At 32.1% G+C, this 22,845-nt stretch overlaps 1 protein-coding gene across 1 annotated transcript in view; it reads right to left on the bottom strand.

Annotated features, from left to right (window-relative positions):
• LOC122814125 (protoheme IX farnesyltransferase, mitochondrial) overlaps window positions 1–15,074 on the bottom strand; it is a 1,575,333-nt gene extending 1,560,259 nt beyond the window's left edge. The window contains exon 1 of the mRNA XM_044086740.1: window positions 14,673–15,074. Within this exon, the coding sequence (XP_043942675.1) occupies window positions 14,673–15,074 (402 nt within the window). The remainder of the gene's footprint in view (window positions 1–14,672) is intronic.
• Window positions 15,075–22,845: the final 7,771 nt, after the last annotated feature.

Below are 22,845 nucleotides of genomic sequence, written 5' to 3'. Positions count from 1 at the left end.
CACCACAAAGGGGAACTAATGGCCCGATGAGACCCCCAGGGCAGTAAAGAATGGACCAATGGGCTCTCACCTTGGCTGGGATTAACTGTCACCCCCAGCAGAGCTAATGGCCTGATTTGGTGAAGTTAAATGAGCAATCAGGCAGGTTCTGTTGAAAAAAAAAAAGAAAAGACAAGAAGGTATGGATGGTATGATAGCATTCTTTAAGAATAACTTACCAGATTAGTTTATCTGTTAGAAATCAATTAGATCAAAGATGGTTTTGGTACCATGATGGCACATAAAAAATACAATATAATGAATAAAACAGAATCAACAGAAGAGTTGCTACAGTACTTTGTTATAAAAAGTCTGAATTATGAGGAATGACGATGGTACTGAATTTTTTTTTTCTGGAGTTACAGGAATTCTTATAGAAATTTAGCTGAACATCTTTAACTGTTATAACGTTAAAAGAACTTAACTCAGCTTATTTGATAAGAAGTACTTTTCAAAGACGAGCAGGCATAGCTCTCAACCTCTCAGTGCAAGAAATCTGGACAAAGCCCAACATAATGGGGGGATAATGACCCAGAAATAGGGACAAGCTTTACATATTTGCTCCTTTAAACTTGGAAATATGCTAGAATAACAAGGATTCTGATAATTTACATTTTCTGAAGGATCTGAAGTCTGAAAATAAAATGTATGTAATTATTTAGTGGCATCAGTCCTGAGATCATCCCAGTAATATGGCAGAAAGCCACACATTTTATAAGGAACAGACCAAAAGATATAAGGCAAAAATCCGGACATTATGCAAAAATATCAACAGTTGAGAGGTATGCTAGCAGGAAGTAAGTGAGAACTTCAGTGAGATGAAAGTGGTGTTCTTAAGAGTGAAGCAGAACTGATTACAGGGTGTAGTCTTTAGTAATCCACCTCACTCCTGCCTGGCACTTGATTGGCATTGTACCTATTACCATTCACTTTGTGGGAGGTAAAGCCCATGCAGTGGCTCCATAAACATTTTTGGTTGAGCCTGACTGGACTACTTGTGTCACCCAGCCAGCTAGTACTCACAAGCAAACACTGACCTCTAAGCTTGGCACCAGGGGTGGCTGTCAGTATTCACTTCTCGGTGATGTTTTCTTATTGTTTGAAATAACCATCACTTTAAGACATTTTCTGGCTATTTTTTGTCTGCCCCCCTCCTCTAAGAACAGTTTATCAAGGGTAACCCTAGCAGGAATGCAAATCTCCAGACAGGGCAGAGACCTACAGAGTCCTTCCATTATGATAACATCACAATCACAGTTTAATCACAGTGGAAGTTAGACATTTTGATGGTAGCAATGCTGCATAAGTAAATGAAATACAGCAATAAAAGTTGAAGGCAGTAGATATTGTTGCAATGTCATGATTAATGCATCTTTCCTATGTTGAATGGAAATTGCGTCAGCAAACCTCTGAAATGACAAACTGGGTTAGAAGTCTCCATCTTTAAAAGAGAGATATGTAAAGAAGCATCATACTCCTTAGTCACTCAGGGAAGTCAGTGCTAGGCTGCTGGAAAAGAAGGATCCAGATAACAGATGAGCTTCTGATATAGGAGGAACAATGTGTATTTCATTCTGGCCATGGAGTGGAGGATCAAGATTTTGCTCCTGTAAGGATACTGTAGGGGTTGTGTGAGTTCAACAGTATAGTCTACATATGTTTTATGAACCTAAAAAAGGCATATGACTGTACATCTTAGAATGTCTTGTGGGAAGTGCTATAATGGTATATGGATTTAATTTAGTCCCTGTATTCATGTAGTGGTAGTTGTGTCCATATTCTTGTTAAGTCATTTATATTCGATATGGATACAAGACTCCATCAAAGCAGTATTTGTTTTGTCCTGATTTTCTTGCACACAATGGTATCCTCCTAGCTGAAGGGGTTTACTGTTGAGCAGTTCAGTCTTCAGCATGAAGCAGTTGGGATGAAAATCAACACTTGCAAATCAGATGTAACAATTCTCACCTGGAAAAAATAGTGGATTGCTGTCTAGAAAGATCTCACAGTGGATCCACAGCTCTTCTGGGTTTAAAGGAGCGAGCTCTACTGTTATTATTTATTATTTATTTGTTAGCTTGTTTGGACACCTATGAAAGGTGCCCTTGAGCACTTCCCATGGACAGCGTACCAGGCACAGCCCACTGAGCAGTGGAATCCAAGGAAGACATGTGACATACTAGAGAATCATTCAAATTATCCGGGGATAACTGTAGATCCCAAGGGATGTCCAAGGGATTGTTGCAGAAATTGGGAGTTCAGCTGTTTCCTGTTCAGCTCTGTTCCATCACAGCTCTTGCTAGGCAAGCAATTTAGAAAATGGATGCATCAATGGATGGCTGGATGCTGAATTATGAAACAGGCTTATTATGAATTTAATATAACAATATGTTTTGCATCATCATCATCATCATCATCATGCATTTTCTGGGCAATAATATGACATTATAATGTCTGACATTATTGACTAATTGCAATCTTCAGCTATGTACCAGAGAATCAAAAATTTTATGAGAGACATGGCTAAAATACGAGGCAGACTCAGGGATGTTTTGCAAATATAAGGGTCAGTTTAGTGGTATGAATGAATTGTTTTGGAGTCAATGCAGAGGTGAAACATGTGACATATGCTCTGTAATTGACTGAGTTATGATAAATGGGTAAGAAACAGAAAAAAAATTCCTGTGGTATATCAGAGTTTAAGATCATTATCAAGCCATTACTTTTTTAGCCAAAGATATTTCAAACTACAAAATGTATAACTTTGTTTGGCTGCTTATATTTGTTAACAGGAAGGCAGGGCAATGCTATAGCCTACTCAGCACAAACATATTGTATTTGTGCAAATCTTAACAAGTCATTGAGGCATGACATATTTTTAAGGTATTAAATAAAGGTACAGAACAAGTTCTATATTACAAGATCAAAGCTTTACTTAACTGATTAAGTAATGCTTGAACTTGTAATATTGAAACTGTAAATTGTCAAATGGCCGATCTAACCCAGGGAAACAATTCCCTTGACTATTATGTGGAGTATGCCTGTTTCTCCAATTTGGAGCAATCTCGGATTTGGTATATTTAAGTGTGGGGGTGTGGGGGGCACAACCCCCCCCACGTGATTTTGGGTATAAAGTTTTTTTTTTTAATTCAGCCAAGGGAAGTGTTTCCCTTGGATGAATTGGCCGTTTGACAATTTTAGCTGTCGATATTACAAGATAGAGCTTTAGTTATTCGATTAACTAAAGCTTCAATGTTGTAATATAGATGCACAGAACAAGGGTACAAGTACTACAAAACTACAGGTATTGCACTGGGGATTATATATGTGCAGGATTATATATGTGTACTATATATGTACTATATATAGGTCGTTCTTCAGTATGACAGTGGATCATGTTAGTAACGATTTGATATAAATAATGTATGGTCTTTCAGAATTAAGTTTCATAAGGAGATCATAGTTTAGAAACTAACAGAATGGAAAAACAAAACTTGCTTTGGAGGTGCATGCTCATTCTATCCATTGTTTCATTGATTCTGCATTGCTGCATATAAAGTAATCCTTCTGCAGCCTACAAGTGCCACTGTAGCTGCCTTAGGAGGTGCATGCTCTCTCTTCAGACCATGCAAAACCTCATGACCAAGCTGCTCACTGTTTGAAATGCAGACACTTAAGGCTGTTCATGCTGCAGGGATACACCTGCATTCACACAAGTGTTTCCAGATCAGAGAGCCAAACTGCTTTTCTTTCCCCAGAATGAGTGAGACAGCATTATTCAGTCATTCCTATCCCCCCGTCCGCAGCCCTTCCAGTAAGCATGCTGCTAGTCAAACACAAGTCATCTGGGGTGCAATTAGGGCTTCATCACTTTGCAACATCGGGCTGTCAGCTTGAATACCTTGATCCCCAGTGGAAACTGTAGTTGTCCGAATTAGATTTCCTGTTTAGCCAGAAGATGCTGTTTTAATGACTACTTTTAATAGAGTATAAAGTATGCAGTCAGTGAGAAAAATGTAGAGTGCAGCTTTGTTATGTGAAAAAAGAAAAGTCTGAGTGGAACAAATTTGACACTACATGTTTAGCATGTACCATTCATAGGCTATTGATAAGACATTTAACTTTATCCCACTTAAGGGAATAAATGGCAAAAATCACTAAATGTCAATGCTTATGTATTTCAGTGGTTAAAGTTTTAGTTAAACATTAGGACACAACCAACCAGGGTGGAGTAGTAACCTTTTTAATATGACAGAGGACTACCAGTGGCGCCTCACCGCACCCTGCACAATGCCACTTCATTTTGGATTGTTTTTCTCAGTTGTAAATTTGGAAAATGGGCTATGGATAACCACATATGCAGATATCAGCAAACTGGGTAGAATAATTATTTTAGAAAAAGAAGCTGAAGTCCTCCAAAATGGTCTATAAAAGTGCGCATCTGATAAATTAAGGACATCCTTGCCTTTAATGTCAAAAAATGCAGTATATGTGGGAATTGTCAAAAATTCCATTTATTGTGATTACAGAATAAATGGTCATGTAATAAAAATAACACCATTGTAAAAGATCACAAGACAATGGTAAACAAGTTACTCTACAAATGTCAGAAAAGTCTGTCTGTTCAGTAGTCATCCAATTCCAAAGGCATGTCTAGTCTGATGAGCAAGATCATTGTACCATTTTACACTGTACTGATCAGAGCCATTACTGAATACAATGTTGTATTTTGTACCTTATGAATGATTCATATGAAGCTGTTTGGTATCATATAATGATTTTGTACTAAAATGAAGATGCTGGAAAACTTGAACTATTCAGAAAGCCATAAAGGAACATTCTATTGTTTCTTATAGGTCAATTACTGGTGAACTCTACCTAGTCTGCATTGTCTGATCTTTTCTACTTGAATGTCTAGACCTGGAATACACTGCTGGGGAAGCTTTCTCTGTTCTAGTTCTGTTTGAAAATCTAGATCTGGAACACACTGCTGAGGAAGTTAACAGCATCCCAAGGAACCTAACACTAAACATAAAAACAAACAGAAAAAAATGCTAGAAACATTATAAAGTATCTAGCAAGATGAGGGAAAAAACTTACCTTTACCTTTCCCTTTAGTAATAAGGCATTAGCTACATTCAAAAATAGTCTTGTCTGGGGCAGAGCCTAGATGGCCAACTGAGAGCAGTGAATTTTGAGAGCTCCATAAACTAGTATAATAATATAGGAACATTTTATTATTTTCAAGTTTAAAATGTCAGAAATTTATAGATAAACTACTAAACTACATAAATATCAATTTTGGTGGAGATATGCAAACATTTTCCTGTCAAGTAACTTGGAGATATATTGAGTCACTGAATATGAACAACTCAAGGAATTTTTATCCAGATGCTGCTTTGAAAAAAGAACTGCAATTGATGATATCTACCTTACAAAAACTATCTTTGAAGATGGATGGGTTTAAAAATGATTTAGAAAACCTCAAATTAAATTCTCAGAAACAGACTGATACTCTTAAGGAACTATTACAGCAACACCATACAAACATAACAAATAGGCTGTGGTTTTGAATAAACTAGGAACATATCCCTGTAAAAGCTGCAGAATGTGTCAGTATATAAACATAGTTCAAGATTTTAAACACCCAGTTCTAACCTTTATTTTTCAGCCCAGGTTATATGCCATTTGTAATACAACCAATTTAGTTTATATGGCAGAGTGCCAACAATGCAAGTGCTTTTATGTAGGAAAAACACAAAAATGCCTTAGAGACAGGATATATCAACATGTATATGATATAAAAAAATAAAAATAAATTGAATGCGTTGGCTAAACATATTGTGGAATTTCCTGCACACGAATTTCGGTTTAGAGTTTTGCAAATAGTAGTGAAAGATAAGAGAGGAGGGAATTTAAACAATCAAGTGGAACAGGTAGAGTTGAAGTGGATTTTAAAGCTGCAAGTGCATATATTTTCAGGTTTGAACAATTATGTATGTATAAAACCAGAGATGGAAGCTCGCCTTCTTTAAATTAATTTACTATTGAATTTTCAGTAATTGGTTTATTAAAACGTTTAATTACTGTATTAACTTAGTTTAAATTACTTAATTGATGTGGTTTGACTATATAATATGTATGTGACTACATTTTTATTGAAGACTTGAGAAAGTGTAATGTTTTACGTGAAAGTGCTTGTCTAAAATTAAACAACTATTCTTTTAAGCTGTGGTGGTCATCTGGATTTTTTTGCTTCAAAAATAGCAAATACAGAGACTTCTCTAAATGACATTGAAGGGAGACTCAAAGAGGAAGAATTCCAAAAAGAATTTCTGCTTAAACAGAATAAATGGCTGCTTAACAAAATAGATGACTTAGAAAACATGGAAAGAAGAAACAACATAAGGATCTTTGGTCTGCCTGAAAACACTGAAGGAGAAGACATTATTTCATTCTTTTTTTTCCTTAATTTTTTTTTTATTGTTTTCCAAGTTATCATACGTTTTGAATAATATATAATACAGCATATAAGTCATACTGCAAACATAATAGATAACGTTTGAAATATAATACAAATACAGTAACAGTATTAAAAGCAAACATAAAATATAACTATTTACAAAGGTGTCTAATCATCATGAAAAAGGATTACATATAATGTAAAATTGTCAATTTAGTTGATAATGTTATCCATTTTCTCCAGGGTTTCAGTTACGATTATCCAAGTATGATGTAATTCTGTTTGTTCTTTTCTTTATAGCCTTAACATCCATTTGGTCAACAGATAAAGCCAGATATCTAAATTTCTTAAATGAAGGAGAAGGATGCTTTTTCCAATTTAAGGTGATTATTTTCCTGGCTATAGACAACAACGTCCATAAAATGTATATTCTATTCCTTGTAACACAGCGGGGTACTGGTGAGTTGAGTAGAACCAAAGCTTTAGTTAGTCTAAAATTGTCATTAAATATAATTTGGAAAAATGTATTTATATTGCTCCAATAACTTTCTAATTTAATACAATCATAAAATCATGTTCCCAGTTTGCTTTTACGTTTCTTTCACATCTCCAACAAACATCTCATTTGCCAAACATTAATGCTATATTATGTGGGGTGTAAAAACTCCTAATCAGAAATTTCCATGAAAACATGTGCCAGTGTATTGATAATGTAGTGTGTTTTGATGACCTTAAATAAAGTTTTTTTCTCATCATCTTGTGGGGGCTGATTATTGATCTCAGTAAAATATTTCCAATAAGAGTTCTTGTGGTATATTTTCATATCTTTAATTAGTTTGTAAATATTAGAAAGATAACCATTGCTTTGGTAAGATTGGTTTGTGATTGTTAAAATATAATCAATAAATCTAGGTATTTCATGTCTAATGGATATTTGCATTAGTTCTGTTTTTGTTAATAGCAATTGTTTTAATAATTGTAAAATTAGCCATGTATCGCTATTTAAATTATATTTATCCATAAGAAAGGATATAGAAGGTACTTTGGCATTATCTATTAGTTGATGCCAGAATATTATTTCTGAATTCCTTAATATCTCCATGGCTTTGAATTGAAAAGTTTCAAAATTATTAGAGATATAGGCTACTGGGAAAATTAAAAACATCCAGGAATTGATACTTGGTTTGGACCTTACAACTTTTTAAAATGTATTTAAAGTAGAACTTATATATATTGAGGGTAATTTCTTATTTTTATTATCCAAAATATAACATTTTAAGGTCCAATAGAAAATATTTGATACAATAAGTAAATGATTTTGAATAATGATTTGCAGATTTATTAAGCAAATTTGTTTATGAAGATTTTTACACACAGAAGAACATGAAGTGTTAAACCATAATGTAATATTTTTGATTACAGCTGATAAGGCATAGGCCTCTATGTCTGGGAGATTAATACCTCCTTTTTCCAAATTTGTAAATGGTTATTTAAAGCAATTCTGTGTTTAAGTGGGCACAATAAGAATTTTAAAATTAATTTATTATATTTTTGTATTATGCTTTTAGGGCGGGAAATATGAAAACTTGAATAAAATATAATACTTTAGGGAAAATTATTGATTTGATCAAATATCTGTTCTCCATTGTGAATAAATATCTGTTTCAATTTGTGATCATTGACTCTATGTTATTTATTACAGTGGAATAATTAAATAAAATAGTTTCAGTTAGGGCATGTGTTAAATAAATTCCCAAATATTAAAGTTTCCCTTTAGGAGTAAAATATTTTGAAAATGTTTTATTTGTTGTTGTATTCATTTTAGAGCTCAAGTATAATATATTTGTTTTTTCTTCATTAAACTGAAAACCTGACACTTTTTGAAAATTTGCCATAGTTTTAAATAATTCTTTTATAGAGTGATTTGCATTTGGCAATGATAAAAGAATATCGTCCGCAAAGAGTTGAAGTTTTAACTTTATAGTTGTAGTTATTTCTATACCTTGTATATTATCTTGTGATCTAATATCATTTGCAAAGGGCTCAATCAATAAAGGAAATTATAAAGGCGACAATGGGCAACCCTGTTTTGTTCCTTTTTTGATTGTGACGGGACCTGATCTATAAGATCCTAATTTAACATATGCTAATGAGTTTTCATATAATGCCATAATTAAATTTATGAAAGGTTTAGGAACATTGTATTATTGTATAAATAAGTTTAGGTAATTCCAATTAAAAGTATCAAATGCTCTGTTGATATCTAGGGATACTAATGTTAAGTTTTTATTTTTATGTTTAGCAAAATCTATTAGAGTTATAATTTTTTTAATGTTTTCATAAGTATTTCTCCCTTTTATGAAACCAGTTTAATCCTCATGTATCAGTCTAGGGAGAAAATGCTTAATTCTATTAGCAAAAATTGCCATAAACATCTTTTAATCTAAGTTAAGTAATGGTATGGGTCTATATGAAGAACAATACTTTTCATTTTTATTAGGTTTAGCTATCGGCTGGGGTGTCTTTTGTGTGGAGTCTGCATGTCCTTCCTGTGGTCGTGTGGGTTTCCTCCGGGTGCTCCAGTTTCCTCCCACATCCCAAAGACATGCAGTAGGTGGATTGGACACTCTAAACTGGCCTTAGGTGTGCATGTGTGTGTGCCTTCTGTGGAAGGTTGGGTGCAGGGCTGGCAACTTGACACCATAAAACTCCACTGCCAATCATGAGCAGACAGGTGATCCACTGTGGCGACTCCTAACTGGGAAAAGCTGGAAGAAGGAGAAGAAGATTGGGGATATTAATGGATATTTTCATGAAGGGGGCATAACTAATTCTTTTTTAGATGTGTTATATACATTTAAAAGTAAAGGTAATGATTGGCCTGGTAATAATTTAAACATTTTTGGTAGTATATTATCAGGGACAGGTGCCTTATTCAATTTAAGTTTTGATATTTGTGACTTTAACTCTGTCATTGTTATTGGTTTGCTGATTATGTCTATTTGACACTGAGATAATTTACTATGTACATTTTTAGATAGCTATGCTTTAACATCAGTTATTGAGATAAGATCTATATTTGAAGAATGAAGAGTATTATAATGATGTCTAAAAGCTTCTAGTATATTATAAATAACTGTTACTACTTTCATTGTGAATTGTAAATTTATTTTATTTGTCTAGATTTAATATTTTTTTGTCCTGTTTGTTAATTGTTTTTGATTGTAGGAACTCATAGAATATGATATTAATTTAACTTTTTCAAGATTTATCATAGTTTTGTGATGTAAAATTTCGGAGTATTTATTACTGATTTGAGTTAATTCTGATGTTAGATTAGAATTATCTTTTTGTATTTTAAGTTTAATGTTATTTAGTTTGTTCTGTAAATCAATCAATTCTTTATCCCAAGTCTTCTTCTTATCAATAAACCAAGGTAGTATTTTACCATACATATATGATTTTAAAGAATCCTATATATTTATTTTCAGAAGAAAACTTTATTTCATTAATATATATTTTTTAATTCATGTAAGTTTGTTATATATGAAGGTAGTCTAGTAATGGGCAAAGAGAAAAATGGGTCAGTATCTATTTTGAATAATATTGTGTTATGATCTGAAAGTGGACAGGCTATAACTTTAACTGTGTTTAATTTAGTTATCAAATCATTTGATATATGTGAGTGTGATTTGTGCCTATGCAAATGAAAAGTAAAAAATAGCAAATTATGTTCAGAAAATTGGTTAATATATTTAATTATCATTGTATTAATACAATTTTCTAAGGCTTTAGATGCAGGAGATTTCTTTCGGCTACAAACAGAATCAGAATCTTTATCATCTATAATGCAGTTAAAGTCACCAGCTATTATTAAGCTGCCTTTTGCATAATGTATAATATCTTCTAAGTGAGTGTTGACTGTTTTAATACCCAACCCAGGTATCCAATAAACATTTACCAAGGTAGAAATTTTTTTGTTTATTTCCAGATTAATTAAACAGAACATCCCTGTAGAATCGTGATGCATTGACAATATCTTAGGAGAAATTATAGAATTTCTAATTAATATGGATACTCTGCTCTTCTTTTGGTTGAATTCTGAGGCTGATAATACTGTATAATTATTGAAATTGAATTTTCATCATTAATGAGATGTGTTTCTTGAGGGAAAAACAAATAGGGGTTTATGAATGCTGAGATATTTAAATAAACTTCTCCTTTTGTTACTGTTATTGAGGCTAAACATTTCATGTTATATACTTAATAACAGAAATAAGGTAAGATATGCAATTAATACATTTAATGACATATAACATGGAGAAACGGATTTAAATAATTTTGCACAATTTTGTCTTTTCTATTGGACACCTTAAATATCTTGTAAAACAAGTCTATAAAACTGTAAGTATGAATAAAACTATTTACATCTAACTTTATGAGGACTAAATCCACCTGTCTGTGTGTAGATATCACACAGACAGTCCCTCGAAACCTATCTATCCTATGTTAGAAGAGACTCTCAACTAAAATCATGTTTACAAAGTATATACTGTAAAATTTTTGTTCCAGCATGAGTTAGTAGAAAAAAATGATAAATTTAGAAATGTGTCAAGTAAAATCTACCATATAGTAAAGATGTATATATTATTAATGTATAGTGTTATATTATTAATTTCTATTAATTCAAATAAAACAGTAATAATCATTTTTAAAACATTAATAGACTCTATAAGGCAATGTATGATTGCACTATCATAAATCATCAGGGCAAATAAGGTTTTAATAATTAATAAAATACTTTCCAGCATACTCTATTGACTATATTAAACAAATTTCTGCTATTAACACCTTTAAAACTAACAATAAGATCATAAACATCACTTAAAGCTCTACATTAAAGAGATACAAATTTAATATATAAAACTTTACAGAAGCATTTTCATAGAACACAGCAATTTTATCATTTTCAGGTTAGTGTTATATGATTTCACTCCTATATATTTGTATTATATAATAGATACAAGATATAATTTTCAAACATCTAAGATAAATTTTACCAGTACCTTCTCATATTCTCAGATCTGTTATAAATAAGAATTAAGTAAATAAGTAGTATGTATTCATACAGTACAAGTATATGTATGAGCGCATCTGTGTGAGTGTGTATGTTAATGAGTGTATGTGTATATGTGAATGAATGTGTGTGTATGTGTATGTATGTATGTGTGAGAGCATGTATATACATATGAAAACACATCTGAAAATGGGTTGACACTATTTAAATAGAAATAGCAATCATAAAATTCATAGAGGAACAATGTACTAAGTATTTTAACTTTTGTTTTCGGATGTACATTTCAAGCTGATTATACCTCAGTTTTGATGTTAAATATTTCCACATAAATAAGGAGACTTGACATGCAAAACCTCTTGCTACTGAGCAAGCAATTTGACAGATTTATATTTTTGTATCATTTATAAAGGTCTACTATGCAAAGTATCTCTAGAGCCCAAGAATCCACACTTCCATCACTGCTGCATTCACTAACTGTGACCTGGACAACAGCTTTGGCTCCAGACTCAACACAAAAACATGTTCCATATACTCAAGGAGGCTATTTTTTCAATTGATGGGTGAGTTTCAACGTGACACTTCACACTGTATAACACTTCAAATCAATACCACCTTATATTTTGAATAATAGTCTCTACAAAAAAAAAAACAAACAAAGAAAAGCCATCGAGTTCCATCTAAACTACTATTTCATGTCTCTGGAAGAAAAAACATTTCCCTATTAATAAAACATATGCCACAATATGTCCAAAATAATAGCAGAGAAGAGTGAACACAGTTCAAATCTCATTCTGCAATGGTAATACTATTTGAGAACTGAAACCAATACATCAAAATTCCCTGCATTTCCTTTAGCAGCCCTTCAATAGGTACCCAAATAAATTAATGCTATATACTGACGTGTGGAGCTGTTTATATGCTTTACATATTAATAAAAAACAGCCCTAATAAAACATTGATACCATTTCCAGCAATTTCCTGCATCTCAAATGAGACACAGAAAAGCATACTTACTAGAGCTGCAACTACAGCGTACCATTTTCTAAACACTGTGAAAAACACTAACTTTCAAATTAATCTTAAAATGCTTGTTTTAAAATAATGCAATAACTTTTAGGGAAAAGAATTTTTATAATTAAACAGCAAGGACTTAAAATGTATTCAGGACATTTAAAATGATGTCATAGAGCAAGCGACAACTTTCTCTTACGCTTCTATTGGGTAAATAGGTTGACTGGAATAGTTCATGCAAATGAAACCCATCAGAGTGCTGCAGTGTGGCTCGTGATGCTGGCGGGAATTTAAAAAGGGGATATTCGTAGAACAGAGACAATCAAGGTATGTCTTGAGTTTAAAATAAGCCAGCCTTGCCTCGCAGTTTAAAAAGGGTCTATGAAACATCGTAAAAATGGATACTAAGACACATCCAACACAACAAATAGAAAAGCATCCAAGCTCAGCATCATACAAAGAAAGAAAAAAAACAAGACATGACAGATAAAATTGGCATTGTTAGAGCCAAAACCATAAAGCTAATTAATTACTTATAGTGATAACACAAGCAGAACCAAACCCACCATAACAATAAACCACCCACACAAATAACATAAGTACATAAAAACATTTCTAAAAGCCAACAGATTAAATTGCAAGATGTATCATTATTTGGGATTGTTGCTTGAACTCTGTTGTATTAAATTTAGAAACTGTGTCAATTTGAATTACACAATTTAATCATTTCTATAGCAACACATATTTACTATATGTATCTTCAGTACCTGTAAATTGTTTATTTATTTATTCTACAACAAAAATTGGGTCTATATAAAATTATCGAATGGAACGAATGTTGAACGGCCAGATTATCGAAAGTGTCGTTCATCGAGTTCTGGTTTGTGGGATTGGGGTGCAGTGAAGATCGGGAGTATTGCCCTTTCCTCACTATAGTGCGATCTTGGAGTTGGTATATATAATTAGCGGGGGGTTTGGGAGGGTGCAGCCCCCCACAAAACCAAGTAAATTGAATGGCACTTTGGATATTTCAGCAGTTCAACATTCATTCTATTCGATAATTTAATATAGACCCCAAAAATCATCATATAAGAAAAGTATAAACCAGAAAAATAAAGAAATGTGCTATGAGTAAGTCTATAGAATAAAGAAGCATGTGTGTTAAGTTTAAAGTGTAAACAGATGAATACTATAGTAAAGGTAATTTAAGTTAATATAGCAGTGTATATAAGTGGATTATAGAGTTCTGTATATGTACATATTTAGGCTTAAATGAACTTCATTGTAGGTACTTAAAATGTGTGAAGATGAAACATCACATATTGTAGAGATAAATATTGATATGTATTGCTATAAAACTGTAAATTAAGACAGAAAGAAAAATGTAATATAGATAAATGTGGTAAGTGAGATTATAAAATAATCTATAAAATAAAGTAGAGAGAGTACCTGTATTAGTTGATGAATTTAAAATGCAAACATTCTCTATTTTTCTTTTTTAAGTGCTGTTTGTTCTTTGTATATATAAACTTTGTGGTTGCTCTGTGGTAATAACTTATAAAAAAGGACCAAGATAATTTAAATTATTTGTCTTTTAGTTTTTTCTTCTTCTGTTCAACAACTTTCCATTCAGTTCTTTCTGCAATTCTTTTGGGTGTACTATTTTTCCAGTCAATAACTTCTTCCTGTATAAGTATGTTGTTGTTAATTAAAAATTTGTTGCTGTATCCAGAGAGTCAAATGTATTTATACCATCCAGGAGAAATATTTTTAATTTGGCTGGAAACAGTAAGTGAGTCTTCAGTTGTTTTTTCTTCAGAGCTTTAATAACAGCGTAAAACTCTTTTCTTTTAGATACAACTTTAGAAGAATAATCATTGTCAAATCTGATGAGTGATCCTTGGTAATTTATTGGGGAATTTGACCATGCTGTTCTTAGAATTAACTCTTTAGCCTGACAAGAAAACAATTTTATGATGATAGATTTTGGTTTAGGATTAGTTGAAGTGGAAGCTGCTGTCTTTGATAAGGATCTGTGAGCTTGTTCTATGCTATAGGAGAGAGATTGAGGTATTTAAGTACTGTTGGTATCAAAGATGTGAGGAAATTAATAATGTTCTCTCCTTCCGATTTCTCTGGAAGCCCATATATTCGCAAATTGTTCCTTCTAGAGCAGTTCTCTAAATCACCTAGCGTGTGTAAAAGGATGTTGTTTTGTTTCAGTAATATTTCAGAGTATTGCTCCTCTTCTGTTAGTCTTTTCTCCATTTCATTTAAAGATTGTTCCATCTGTGAGATTTGTGTTTTATGTTGATTAACAATTTCTTGTAGCTGTTCAAGTTGCTGAGTGCATTTTTCTTTGAAGGAATCTAATTTATTGTCCATTTTATCTGTTTTCAAGGTAAGATCCTGTAGATTTGTTAAAAGTGACTGCAGATTCTTTTTAAGTGAAAAGTCCTGAGATGAAGTCTTAGAATGACTCATACTGGCAAGGTGAGTGAAGCTTTCTTATCAGGATGAATATGACAGGAATTTTATAAACATTTTTTTAAAAAAGTTATAAAAAGCATAGCTCAGATACTTCGAAGTAATATATTACTGAAAAAGTCCAAAAGACATTTGTAGCAAAAAATCCTGTCAGAAATATAATTCAAGTTAGAGAGCTCTTGGAAAGGGCTGCTACCAGTTCACCATCTTGGCCATGCCCCCCATTATTTCATTCTTAACAACCTGGATTCCGGAATTCTTAGACTTGAAAGAGGGACTTTCATTTGGAATTAAAAAGGGTGCATAGAGCACTGAGGAAACCTGCTTCTAACTCAACAAATACGCCACCTAGATCCATAGTTATAACATTTCTTTTATTTCTGGACAAGGAACTAATATTAAAATCTGTTTGGAGAAAATCGCCCTTAAAATACAATCAAAGCCTGATAAGATTTGACAATAATTATTCTTCCAGAATACTAGAACAAAGGAAAAAAGTCTGGCCAATAATAAAACTGTTAAAACAACAACATTAAAGCACAGCTGGCCTTTCCTGCCAAGATAAAAATGCTTTTTGCCAATGAGATGAGAACCTTTAATGACTTAGAAGAATCTACTATATTTATCAAAAACAACAACATAGTGTCTATCCCAGAAGAAATGGAATGGATGGCCACTACTCTCAAAAGAAAAAAAGAAACAAATCATTGGACTGATGCTAGAAAGAAGAAACAAAAAACTGATTCCAAGATAGCTGTCCCAAAAAATAACTCTTACAACTACATCTCTCAAAGTATCAACTGATATGGCACATCACTTGTCATCTGTTTTTATTTAAAAAAGGAGGGTTTCTTAAACAACTGAGAAACAGCAATGATTTATTAGGAATGTTCAAAGAGTCCAATAATTCTTCACAAACAAAGGTAGGTCAAGATGGGTTACTATTTACATTATATATAAGCCAAACAAAGCAACATAGACATTTCTATTCCCCTAGTTGAACTCATTGAATACTTATCTTGTTCATTTTTCATTGTTTTACTTATAATAATTTAAGTAATTAATTAACTAATTCAACAAGGTACCATTCATCAGAGTTCAGATTCAAATGTAACAAATTAACATCATATATAACATCAGTAACAGTAGAGTGTTTTGAAAAAAAATGCTGTCATGGAGACTAACGACTTCTTCAGTTAAAGTATGATTTAGAAATGTCATGTGTATCCTGGTTAAATAATAGTAGCAAGCTCTTAGTACAAATGTCATCATTATTCTGTCTAAATATATACTTAATTTCAGTTATGGCAGGTATCATAGCTTCTAGTGCTGTTTGATCAATCCTGATATGGTGTGCATGGATGCAGCCATGTCTGGCAGCTAGTACAAATGTCATTATTATTCTATCTAAACATAGTTAATATCAATTTTGGCAGGTATCATAGCTTCGAGTGCTGTTTGATTAAGGCTGACATGGAAGCCTGACATGGTTTGTGGATGCAGCTGTGTCTGGCAGCTGTTGTATGTTGCCATTTTCGTCTCTGGGAAGTTGTGGGTTGTGGCTTGAGATTGAGGTTTACTGATGCTTGGGTATTAGGAAGAGAGATTTGGTGTTTTAGCCTGGATCCAGGGGAAGGGGATGGACAAAACTGTGATTTGGGATATTTTGACAGAGAATAGTTTGTTTATACATCTGCTGATTGAGAGGTGGGAAGGTTGGAAGAATGTGTTATCGCTTGTGGCGGTTTGTTGGGAGTTTTTTTATCTGTTTGCTCTCTGTTCTTTTCCTGGCTGCTGCCTCGCTGAAAGGGAGGGAATTTAGGCTTGAAGCTGCAGTGAAATGAAGCTTTGCTTCAGGTGCATTGTGAGCCTTTGGCATGCAGTACACAGATACACTAACAGAAACAGACGCTCCCAGGTTGCTATGGTAACAGAGACAGAGTGACGATAATGCTTAATGGCTCTGAGGAGCCTCTGAGATGATTCTCAGCAATGAAGTTTTTGGTTTAAAAAAATATATAATAAAAGGGCTGTTTTAAACCACGTGCACACATATTGATGGTCTCCCAACACTTCGTTTAGCTCATTAAGTTGATTCTTGATTAAAAATAAAAAAAAAATAATAAGCACAATTTTATATTTAAAATGTATTTTGATCCAAACACATTAAGGATTTACATAAGAGTGGAAGTCTGAGTTATTGTGAAAGACTAAGAGCACTTGGTCTTGTGTAGTACCCTTTGCAATGGTCTGGGAGGTAAACTTGCTTGGATGTGTTGGGCATATGGGGATAGCTGATTCTAGGGGTGTTTGGGGTTGCCGGGAAGTGCTAGAGAGTCATCATATTTTCTTCATGGAAATATCTGTGGGAATGGAAGGTGTGTTGAGTGGTTCAGTGGTAGAGTGGCCACTGCATGGAACAGGCTGGTAAAATGGAACAGGACAAATATTGGTTTGGCTATTTTAAGAACAGCCTGGAAACACACCACATGAAGTAGTGAATGGTATTCTGGCAAAACTGGATGGGCATTGTTGCCAAAGCTTGAAGTACTGATATGTGTGCATGTAAGGATGGAAATATACTTATAACAAATAAGAAACCAGAAGGGTCTCATGATTTAAAGTCTATGGACTGTATAAATATGCTTGGAAGGTGTTAATAATAAGAATAAGAATAAGCATTTTACCTTGTGGTCTCTCAAATACCTAAGCAACAGCCAAAAAAAAAAAAAAACACAATAGTTATGTAATGTATGATTTTAGTAAATCTAGACATCTAGACATAAAATAAAATATATATTATTGTTATATAAGATGAATCAGTCTGTTGACTTTAGATATTAAAGACAGGATTTAATAACATGGGCTTGTGTATAATAACACTACTGTCTTAACTTGTCATAAATGACATACACTACATTGAACATCAAGGGGAAGCATGATGATTTTCTTATATAAGTAAATATGCATAACAAGTCATGTAATTCCTTTAACTTGAATTGTAGTTTTTGTAACCCATCTTGACCATATATAATACTTAAGCAGTTACCAAGGTAACTAATGTTTTATACATGACATCAAACTGACAAAGTTGTTCAAGAGAAACAATAGAAGCTTGAACTTGAAATGTCACAGAATGTAACAATCATATTCTGAACAAATAGTATTAAATTGACAATAGACACTCAGTTTAATAACATGGGCTTATGTATAATAGCACTACTGTTTTAACTTGTCATACATGACATACACTATATTGAACATCAAGGGGAAGCATGATGATTTTCTCATATAAGTAACAACAAGTCATACAATTGCTTTAAAATGAATTGTGGTTTTGTAACCCATTTTGACCATACATAATACTTAAGCTGTTACCAAGATAACTAATGTTTTATACATGACATTAAACTGACAAAGTTGTTCAAGGGAAACAATAGAAGCCTGAACTAGGAATTTCACAGAATGTAACAATCATATTCTGAACAAATAGTATTAAATTGACAATAATCTCTCAGTTTAACATTTGCTAATGATACAAAATAGAATGTTGCCATTTAAATCTAAAGTTTTCAGTATATGCCATAAAATGATGATTTATGAATATGGAAAGGGAACTTGTAATCATTAATCACAATAAGTGAATTTGTTGTTTTTAACCTATAATTTCACTCATTTTATAATAAGAAATGACAGATATGAAAATCCTTATGTGTAGGAAATGGAGGGAAGAGGGATGCACTGATAATTAAAATGCACTAACTTTTATCAATGTCCACATAAAACATGCTTGATGCTTTAACTCATTACATCTGAGTGACACCTCCAGGTGCATCTGCAGTTAACTCCTACTGACGCCTCTAAGCATCAAATATTGTTTGTTTATATTTGCGTTAATAATTCCAAAACCAAGCTATGTACAAGGTTTTAAAATATTTAATCTTAAAACTTACACAGTGGCATTAATTTCTCAATCACTCCCTGCCCCTTTTCAGTCCACAATTCATTGATACTAAAACTTCAAAATGGGTACAAACCATTAATCTTTAACTGCAGAATTCCAGCATATATAACTAAAATTAAAGAGTTCCAAAACTGGTTATCTGAATTACAGCTCTTCTTAGATATTAATTACACCACAGAGATACATAAAATAATGATATGTGACTCATTAAAAGATACATATATGGTAAAACCCTAACTTGGTATTAAAAAAATCAGAGAAAAGGATTCTGAATTATTAGATCTACAATCCAAACGTTTGTCAGTAAAAGCTGAGAAAATCAAAATCATTGGGAGATTATAAAGAAAGTAGAAGTATTAAACAATAAATACAATGAAATTCTAACACATAAAACTAGTTTAGCTTTAGAAAAACTAAAAATTAATACCTTGGCCACTTCTCATCTACATGATTTATCCACAAGAATCAAAATACAATCAAAAGATAATAACATTAAAAGTATCTTCCATGAAAAGAAAGGGAAAAATGTCTTGGATATAGGTGACATTATTGATGCCTATAGAAATCACTATATGGAACATTTCCACAAAGAAAATATACATATCAATCAATTAAATCTAGATGAAAAATGTTCTAATATAAAAAAATACCAGAAAAATTAAAACTAGATCTGCAAGCACCCATATCCTACAAAGAAATCACAGATACAATAAAATAGGGTACAAATAATAAAGCTCCAGGTATAGATGGCATAATTATGGAAATATATAAACTTTATACTTCAAAGATAATATCCCTCTTCCACAAAACTCTATTAGAAATTCAGTCACAAGCTTTAATACCACCCTCTTGGAGACATTCCTTAATCACACCAATCCTAAAGGAAAACAAATCCCCAAACCTCTGTACCTCATATAGACCTATATCATTATTAAATAATGACTATAAGATATTTATGACAATATTAACTAACAGAATGAAAATACCACTATGCAAAACAATAAATAATGATCAAACTGGATTTATATATCATAGACACACCCATGACAATATTAAAAGGATACTTTCTCTTATAGATTATGTTAATAAAGAAAATAAAGAAACACTCATAATTGGCTTAGATATAGATAAAGCCTTTGATTCCCTAAATTGGGACTATTTATTCAAAATCCTAATGCTATTTGAATTTCCTGCATCATTTGTTCATCTCCTAAAGAATATATATGCAAATAATTTAGCATATATCAAGTTAGGTCCTTTTATCTCTGAATCTATACATATAACAAAAGGCACTAAACAAGGATGTCCCATGTCACAGATCCTGTTTGTTCTAGCTATTGAAATATTGTCAGATTCAATTTGTAACACTATAAAAGTCAATGGAATAGATTTTTATGAACAATTCAATTCTAAATGAATGCTATTTGCTGATGACATATTACTAACATTATCTAATACAAAAGAGACATTAGAAGAATTAGATATATTAATTAACAAATTTCACATGACTTCAGGACTCTATTTCAATAAATCAAAATCAAAATTTTTATTTTTAAATTAAAAAAAAAAGAACTGCAGACTAAGGGGGATCACATCATAGGGAAACTAGAATCTACCTTAAAATATCTAGGAATTGAGTTATGCAAGGATAATAATGAATTAGTCTCAAAAAATTACAATAATATCATCAATACAATTAAAATCTCTGTAGAAAAATGGAACAAAATAATATTAACATTTGAAGATAGACTACAGTTAATAAAAATGGTTTTACTGCCCAAGATCCTATATATAGCCTTGGCAATACAACTGTTACCAGAAAGGAATATACTTAAAGAAATAAATTCATGCCTAATAAAATTTTTATGGTTTCCGAAAAGAAACAGCATAGCTTTAATACATCATATCAGACAATGAAAACAGGGAGGATTAAACTTTCTTGATATAGAAACATATATAAAAGCATCAATATCTAAAACAATCTCAGATTGTATAAGTACAAATTAGTCTGCAAATTTGAAAGAATAACTGTAATATCAATAAATTAATTTGATTTATAAAATAAATTCAAATAACAGATAAAACCAATTTGTCATGGCACATATGTATTAGTATGCAATATAACATAACTAAACCCACGAAAACTCATGATTAATTATTACATTGACTCATTTATGAAAATTATTAATGCAAATATAGATTTAAAAATCTGGTTTGAACTTTTAACACCATTTATAGTCACAAAAAACTTTCCACATAAAATATATGGAGAAATTATTAATTCCTAGGAACAGAAAGGATTTGTTTGCTGCCTCCAATGTATCAAAGAACTAAATGATTTAGATATGCAAGTAATAAAAACAACATACAAAATTCTACAACAGGACTGGCTAACTTTACAGAGTATTCTGTCATATTCATAAGATTTAAGTAGAATAATTAACAATTCTTCATTTAAAGAAATAGCTACATTTATGAAATACATATATGAAATCATATATAATGACTTTGACATGGGAAACAGTATTTCAAAATTTTACAAAATATTGATAAACTATAAAACAACACACAAAACCTCATATTGGAAATATATATTAAAAGGACACTCACTACAGTTAACTGAAGATATTAAAACAAATATCTTATTATCGATAAAATATACATCCTTTACACAATACTGGAAAGTTTTTAATTGGAAATGCTTGCAGAGAGCATTCTTAACCCAGACAGAATGAATAAAATTAGTTCTTCCATAAAATGAATATGTTGGAGATGTGAGCAAGTACACAATGCAGATTGGAACCACATTTTCTTTGATTGCATTAAAATTAAGCCATTTTGGAATGGTATTAATAACTTTCTACAGTCTTTATTTAATGAATCATTTTATTTAGCTAAAGATCTTGTATTATTAAATGTGAATGAAGGTCCTGATTTGAATAGGTCAAACATGTATCTAGTATGGACTATACTTGCAATTTCAAGGAAGTGTATAACAAGAAGATGGAATACAAACACAATACCAACTTTGGAAGACTTCTACAGCCTACTGAAGACCACAGCCTTATTGGAAATTAAAATTAAAGAATTAAGAATTTATCCAAAGCCATTTATCAACAACTCTTTGGGAAAAGTCTTATCGTTGATTGACACTATACAATAATTGATCAGACACTCTGATAATGGATTGGACATACATATAAAGTAACTGTATACATTAAGATCTGTTATAGTGTCAGGTTAATGTAAATAGTGTACATAGTTATTTAAGATGTTATGTATAAATACTATAGAATTCATTCAAATGTATTTGAAAAGTAAAAAAAATTTGAGAAAAAATAGTCTTGATGTTTTATATATATATATATATATATATGTGTGTGTGTGTGTGTGTGTGTGTGTGTGTGTGTGTGTGTATTGTGTGGAGAGAATGTAGACACACTTTTAAATGTGCGCTTAAAATGTATACTGCAGTACAAAGTGTGACAATATTCTCAGAGCAATTATCTCACACAAACTTAATTGCCAATGACTATGATGTAAAAGGGAAAAAATGATCATGGAAGAATTATCATGGAAAAGATCAATAATGACATTGGAAACCTCCAGACACTGGACCCAACCCAGTTTGGTTTTGTCACAGGCAAGTCATGCCTATGCAGTCTGGTGGATTTCTTTGTGAAGGTCACCAAAGGAATGGTTGAGGCCAAAATGGTTCACACTGCCTACCTTGGTCTGGCCAAAGAATTTGACACAATGCCCTACTCAGACATCTTTGACAAACTCAGCAGGTTAGGTACAAAC

Source organism: Protopterus annectens, chromosome 10.part0 (genome assembly GCF_019279795.1).
Source record: "Protopterus annectens isolate FY-2018-M chromosome 10.part0, PAN1.0, whole genome shotgun sequence".
NCBI lineage: Eukaryota > Metazoa > Chordata > Ceratodontiformes > Protopteridae > Protopterus > Protopterus annectens.
The sequence above is the reverse complement of the archived record's forward strand: the minus strand, read 5'-3'. Positions and strand labels throughout refer to the sequence as shown.